The sequence below is a fragment of the Sinocyclocheilus rhinocerous genome, unplaced genomic scaffold (assembly GCF_001515625.1).
Source record: "Sinocyclocheilus rhinocerous isolate Xijiao unplaced genomic scaffold, SAMN03320098_v1.1 scaffold675, whole genome shotgun sequence".
Taxonomy (NCBI): Eukaryota; Metazoa; Chordata; class Actinopteri; order Cypriniformes; family Cyprinidae; genus Sinocyclocheilus; species Sinocyclocheilus rhinocerous.
In genome coordinates this window covers 92,100-99,468 of record NW_015629520.1, presented here as the reverse complement: position 1 = coordinate 99,468, position 7,369 = coordinate 92,100, and the positions used below count along the sequence as shown (strand labels likewise).

The 7,369-nt window shown below is 37.2% G+C and overlaps 2 protein-coding genes across 2 annotated transcripts in view; one reads left to right on the top strand and one right to left on the bottom strand.

Annotated features, from left to right (window-relative positions):
- The window catches only part of LOC107739107 (uncharacterized), a 3,749-nt gene extending 1,748 nt beyond the window's left edge, over nucleotides 1–2,001 (top strand). The window contains exons 2-3 of the mRNA XM_016551103.1: nucleotides 146–985; nucleotides 1,021–2,001. Coding sequence (XP_016406589.1) covers nucleotides 146–985; nucleotides 1,021–2,001 — 1,821 coding nt within the window. The remainder of the gene's footprint in view (nucleotides 1–145; nucleotides 986–1,020) is intronic.
- Nucleotides 2,002–2,871: 870 nt separating this feature from the next.
- LOC107739094 (uncharacterized) lies at nucleotides 2,872–4,214 on the bottom strand. Its single transcript, XM_016551091.1, has 2 exons — nucleotides 3,396–4,214; nucleotides 2,872–3,207 (listed from the first exon to the last, which is right to left on the bottom strand). The coding sequence occupies exons 1-2, from the start codon at nucleotides 4,212–4,214 to the stop codon at nucleotides 2,872–2,874; spliced, it is 1,155 nt and encodes a 384-aa protein (XP_016406577.1).
- Nucleotides 4,215–7,369: the final 3,155 nt, after the last annotated feature.

Below are 7,369 nucleotides of genomic sequence, written 5' to 3'. Positions count from 1 at the left end.
ATATAAATATATATATATATATATATACTTAATTTTACAATTAATTTTTATTTGCACCCAACCATTGGTCAGGGAAAATTGTATGATGACATGTAAACTCAAAATATCAAATATTCAATTTAAACTGCATTTCCTTTTTTTCTAGATTGATGCCAGTGTCATCGAACTAATGACAGATGAGCAGCTAAAGACATACTTTCCATCTTACGGTGATCGTTTGGCCATTTTGGGATTTTGCAGACAGAAAGCCAGTTACAGGAATGACCCCAATAACAGAAAATCAAAACTTTTTGAGCGATTGAAATCTAAATTATCCAAAAAACGTAAGTGTGATGATTCTGTCACAACAAGTCAACAACACAAAATAAGGAATGCTCAAAAGACTATGAGAAAGGTAGAATTAGGATGGATGAATTATGAAGCAGAAAATGACATCTTCAGACAAGTGAGAACAAGAAAGGGTGGTGGTACACGAAAAGTAGATGTCTCCAAAGAATCCAAGAAACCAGATTTGATTCAGCAAGCAGTCAAGCTGTTTTTTGCAGATGGAAAAAGCGCTGAGGGAGACATCACTGAGTTTGAGGTAGATTTAAAGGATTACAAAGAAATGTCTGTGGATGAAGACGTTACAGTTGGAAAACTCTATGCAGACACCAAGTTGCCACTTTTACGGTTCTATCTCACAACTAAGAAAAAAAGTAACTTGGGCTCACATGTGCAACAGGAAAGTGATGTGGCTCTGACTACACAAGAACTGACCAGCTCCCCAACAACGATGCCAGCGGAAAGATCTGAAAATACAGATGTGATTTACATCGGGAGCACCATCGAACCAGAGATGCCTTATTCCACAGAGATACATTCCTCCAACCTAGATGGCAATGCTTTGGATGACAGCAACACTATCACATTTGTCACTGAAGACATTTTTAATGTGGAGGACCAAAGTTTGGATGATACATTACCTGTCTGTAAGAAAAATAAAGTTTAAAAAATTTAAAAATAAATGAAGAAATAAAGAGGATCTTAGTTGTCCATCGCGGTCATGTCCTCCCAGAACTCATTGCTCATTTTTTGGATGAAAGTGTGTTCGGGTGTGAAATAAAAATTCAACTTATTGCACCAGATGGAAAACTTGAGAAGGGCCATGATGAAGGAGGAGTTGTGAGAGACTGTCTTTCTGAGTTCTGGAATGAGTTTTATGAACAGTGCACTATGGGCAGCTCTTTCAAGGTGCCTTTCCTTCGGCATGATTTTGGGCAAATACACTGGGAAAGTGTAGGCCGTATAATTGTCTTTGGATGGCAAAAGGAAAAATATCTTCCTGTAAAAATAGCTCCAGTAATCCTGGAGCAGGCTGCTTTTGGAAGTGCTAAAAGCAATGTCATCGAGAATTTCCTGAAATTTGTTCCAGAGTCAGAACGAGCAGTCTTTGAAGCATGGCAATCTGACTTCAACACTGTGGACAACAAAGAACTACTTGAAGTTTTGGATGGCCATAGCTGTCGTAAAACACCAACAGAGGACAATGCAGAGGAAATATTACAAGAACTTGCCCACAAAAAACTCATCCAAGAGCCTGCCTATGTCATCGAGCAGTGGGCAAGCATACTTTCCACTGCTATCAGCCATCTTGATGAAATCTCCTCTGTGTATGAAAACTTGCAGCCCACTGTGAGAAAAGTTCTGAAGTCACTTTCTTTCCCAGAAAACATGAATGCCCAGCAGAGGGAGATTCAGAGGTATTTAACCACTTACCTTCGGGAATCTGACACACCGGGTCTGTCACGGTTTCTCAGATTCTGCACTGGTTCTGATCTTTTTCTGGGAAAAACTATCATCATTATGTTTACACTGATTCAAGGATTCCAACGACGCCCAGTTGCACACACATGTGGATGTATCCTGGAGCTGTCAGTTTTCTATGACAGTTATCCTGATTTCAGATCCGAAATTAACAAAGTCTTAGAATGCAATGTGTGGGTGATGGACATTATCTAATTGCTGAAGATAAAAAAGATGTCTACCTTTAAATGTAAAAGTCCAATTACATTTAGATTATATACAACCATAAAACTTACCTTTTTTTAGGTATTGTTTCCTAGTTCTGAACTGTCTGAATGTACAACTGTAATTTCTTGTACAGCTGTAATAACTATAATACAGTGTTAAAGTAATGCTACGTTATTGTCAGTCAGTTGTAAGGCTGTTTGCAGTTGCTGCTCAGTACTGAGCATTTCCTTACGTAATGTCTTACAGATATACAAATAGTGCAAAATTCCAGTGCAAAGATTTTTTTGCTGTGACCAAGTAACACTCCATGCAAACCTGTTTTAGTGTTCTGTTTACAGTTAAATGTGTTTACAGTTAGTTTAGTTGTTAGTTGTACATTTGTTTGTGACTACAGCTGAGCGTTGCCTTCCTTTTCAGTATGTGATGTCTTAAGGATATGTTGCAATGCAATATGTTGTGCTGTTTTCAAACAGCAATACACCCATTCCTGTTACATTATACAGAAAATAACCAGAAATATTAGTTTTTTGTTTTTTAAGAATTGCCGGCTTTGCTTATGCAGTATAAAACCCATACTGCTTTCTTAGTTTTTTAATTTTTTTATTTTGAACATTAGCAGGTCTGCATTTTCAGTTAAATTCAATAAATGTTCCACAACATAAAATTGTATGTAACAGTGACACCAATAAAGTGAAAAGTACAGTGTATGAGTAAAAAAAAAAGAGTTACATTGTGATCATATCAATGTATTGCTGCTCAATCAACACATTTTCTATATTACTAAGCTGAGAATAACATTTGTTCTCATACATGCTTCCAGTGCAGTCAATCAGTTGATGATACACTTCACAAATAATGTTAGTCTGTGTCACGTAGTTCATTGTTTATCAACTCCCTGAGTTTGATATAATTATCCACAGTTGAAAAGACATCTTTTGACATATCCAGATTGTGTTCTGTAATGAGGTGAACACAGGCATCAAACACATCTTTGTCACATGGGTAGTCTTTGAATACACATTCCTCCAGACACACTTCCACGACTTCTGGGTCTACAGGGTGTAAGTAATCTCTTGCACCATATAATTGCGGTACTACGTGCATAATTGCTGGACGACCGTTTGGAGATCGAGAGTTATGCACTGGTCGTATTCTGTGATTGTTCCATGACGATGTCACTTGATCCAGTTCCTCCTGAAAAATTAAATGAATAAAAGATTATTTACATAATGGGTTGATAACCTGTAGTCAGTAAAGATACCTTTACAAAAACTGCTACATAGAATTACAACACTGCTTGTGAGATACAAAGTAATTGTAGTCAACAGGTTTAAACGGACATGTTTATAATACATTATTATAACAAAATAAAACGTGATTACCTGTATTAAGTTTTGAAAACAGAATTGGATCAAACATTTGTCCAGGAAATTGTCCGCATAATGTCCATCCTCTTTTAGATTGTCGAACAGGTTCATCCAAAACTGGATGCACTGACTTCTTAGTGTAAGCCACCATCTCTCAATCCTTTGATTGCTGGTGCTTGGCCCAAAACTGACGCAAGCAGAGTCGGGATGCGTTCCATGATGCAGAAATTTCTGCATCTCTGCAACATTGACGTTTTCTGTACCGAGATCCAATCTCACCAAATTAGGGCAACCCTCTGCTTCTATGACAGCTGTCATAAAGTACCCAGCAATAACCCGAGGATCATTGTTTGTTCTGTAAGCTTCGAGCCACATTATTTTTCTTGAAAACCCGTCTATACAACCACTTATACCTATTCCGTATGGCTTTAAGTTGTCGTATCCATCGATATGCCACACATAATTAGGTCCACGGCTGAAATACACTCGCCGGCGAAGTCGATTCCTAGACCTTAGATCAACTCCCTCGCCGTCTAGCAAACGTAAAATCACCCGCACGGTCTCTCTGTCTGTGATAATTCCATTGAGCCAGCATTTCTGATGCATCCACCTGTAACCATGTGACTGCCCTGATGTTTGTAGTTGTTGCTGAATGAAAGCTGCAACATCAGCTTCATCAGTCTTGTTCTTCCTCCTCCAAAGCTGGTGTTTGCTCAATATTCGCTCAAGGGTGCGATTGCTAATTATGACTCCATGTACCTCTTTCAGTAGAGTTAGTATTTCACGATTGGTTAGTCCCCGTCTGAAATACTGCTCTATTTGTTTAAAATCCATGGATCACACGGAGGCCCGCATCAGCAACACTGGCGCACAGTCAGTACAGTATGCGTCATAATTACAACGTTTCTCATTATTATGCGATGTTAAATCATTATTACGAGAAAGTTTCTCATTTTTATGAGAAACTAAGTCATTATTATGAGAAACTAAGTCATTATTATGAGAAAATAAGTCATTATTATGAGAAAATAAGTCATTATTATGAGAAAATAAGTAATTATTATGAGAAACTAAGTCATTATTAGCTAAGTATAAGTTTAGCACAGCTATATTTTCACTCGCCGAGAACACTCTGACTGCTTGCTTCAGAGTTTCACTCTCCGTCAAGCGATCTGTGATATTTCTCAGTTCATCTGAATGGTTGTGCAACGCACCTGTGTTTGACATACCGTGAACTCTAGTGTAAAGGCGCATACCTTGTCTCACACACACGCAGAGAGAGAGAGCGCGAGAGAGTCTACATGCAGAATTGACGCGCTACATGTAAACTATATTCTTTGTTGTATTTTCCGGTCAAAATAAAGCCGTTCCTTTGGAATTCTTCAGCTTATAAGAACTGCCGGGTTCTCCGGTAGTGGGCGGAACTAGTGCACAAGCGACAATCTCATTGGCTGACGCTCACCTATTATCATCCCTGTTTTGATTTCAGCAAATCAGTTCGAGCGAACGCACACAACCTGATTAATATTCATGAATCCAGCAGCTCATTAATCATTGCAGAACCGTGCATTTTATATTGTTCTTATTAGTAGAATTCTAGGTATTATTATTATTATTATCTTATCAGTATTATTGTTAGTTTTTCCACTTTTTTTTTTACAGAAACACTGAATAACCAAAAAAGCAGCACCACCAGTCCTAAGTTCAGTTAAAATGACTAATATGCATTCATACATGGTTTTAATTCTAATTAACGGTACTAAAGTTCTACCATTAAATACTACTCGATTATCATATAATGCTTGACTGACTGATGTTAGTACTTTCAGATTTTTAAAAAGCTGTGCCATTTTATAAACATTTTTTCATATATATATTTAAAACACACACACACATGCATATATGGTATATCAGTCTGGCGAGTAAACAAAAAAATTTACTAGCCAATGGCGATACAATTGCCAAGGTGTCCGTAGAGGGTTGAATAACTACCTTTATTTGTGAAATAGCCTTTGTTATATGGGTGTGTGATATATATAGTTTGCAATGATATCGTAATTGTTGTTTTAACGATGTGCGATTTGACATTATCGAGTATATTGCAAAAATCAAACAAAACTCACCTAACGTTACAGAGTGCACGGGCCTACGTAAAGACGTCTAGTAGGTTAGACTAGCACGTGTGCGTTCTTTCACTGCATGATTCAGTATTAAAATGCATGAAGAATGATCAGAAAATTCAAGATATGGGGGCAGAAAATTAATATATTTATATCATTTCATATAGTTAAACAATATCACACGAAGATCGAGCGCCATTTTTTTGCTCCAAAAATCAGCATGATTACAAATGTGATTTTATACAACAGTTTAATAAACAATTAGTTAATATTAAGTGACTTACGTTTTAGACACCATATTGCCTGTTTTTGTTCTATTTCGCCAACAGAAATAATTCCAAACACAGCCACAGCACTGTTTTGCGTCTCTGAGCAACATGACGGTGTTTCGTTCCTGAATGCCTTCTTTTTATAAAGGGCCCTAAGCAAGGCAAAAAAAAAAAAAAAACACCCTTAAAGGCATTGAGGTGCACACCCTTAATTTTCAGATTGGTTAAGTTATTTAATGGCAGATTCTTAAATAAAAAAAAAAAAAAAAATTTCAAATATCAGTATTCAACGTTTTATGTATCAAAACATTATTTATTCATTTGTAACGGCAGGTTAAAGCATTCCATGTCCCTCTGAGCTGCATTAAACAGTGGGTAAATATTCAACTCAATTCAAAATTGCTTCATTGGCATGACTGTAAATGATACAATATTGCCAAAGCTTAGTATACATGTACAAAAAGATAAAAAATAATAATATAATAACAATAATAATAATTAAATGAACATCACAGTAATAGAATGGAATATTATAACATCTTAGAAATATTAAACTGTAACCAATTATAACGTGTGAACATTTGACACCACAGTCTTTAACTTACATAGAAACACACATACATACTTAGGATCACTGTGGTGGACAGTAGGGTAACACCCTGAGGTCAGACACAATACACATTCACCTGCTGTCTCTCTCACACTCACACATACACACTCACACACACACACACACACACACACACACACACACTTCTTTATTAAGTTGGTGAATTTGTTGAAGTAGAGGTTTCTTATGGATATGTATTTATGACAGTGAAGGAGGAAGTGCGTCTCTGTCTCGATCTCTCCTGTCTCACAGTGAGCACACACTCTCTGCTCTCTGGGTAACCAGCTCTTTCTGTGTCTGCCGGTCTCGATGGCTAGACTGTGCTCACTGAGCCTGTACTTGGTCAGGATCCGTCTCTGCTTTGTGTCTCTGACACTCTGGAGATAATCTTCCAATTCATAATTTGATTTTAGAGATCGATAGAATTGTAATTTACTTTGTGTTTTAGTTTCCTGGTCTCAATGTTCCAGATATGTATTTTTAGATTGTTTAGATTGTTTTAGACATCTTTTTCAAAAAATTTTTTTCATAAATATAGTGATTAGATTCTTCAGTTCTTCATAATTCAGGGCTTGGAGGAATTTTTCGGTGCTGTCTGGAGTCCATTTGTATCTCTGCTGGATACCTGGAAACCTGATACATTTTGCAGGTTTCCAGCTTGTTTTGTTCTGGTGTGTGATTTGTTTTAATATAAATGTTAGTTTGGTTATGGTCAGAAAGTGGAGTTTGCTGTTTGACAGTGAATGCACTGAAGGAGGACGGGTCCATGTCAGTGATGGCATAGTCAACTACACTAGCTCCAAGACCTGAACAACACGTGAACCTCCCTAAAGAGTCCCCTCTGATCCTGCCATTAAGTATGTACAGGCCTAAAGCTCGGCAGAGCTGCACTAACTCTGAACCATTTTTATTTACAGTTTGGTCAAGATTATACATAAGATTTTTAAAGATAAACCTCTCTCTCTCTCTCTCTCTCTCTCTCTCTCAGTC

Coding starts and splice junctions, on each gene's coding strand:
- LOC107739094 (XM_016551091.1), bottom strand. CDS start 4,214: ATGGATTTTAAACAAATAGAGCAGTATTTCAGACGGGGACTAACCAAT. Junction 3,208..3,395: donor GTTTTCAAAACTTAATACAG/GTAATCACGTTT, acceptor TTAATTTTTCAG/GAGGAACTGGATCAAGTGAC.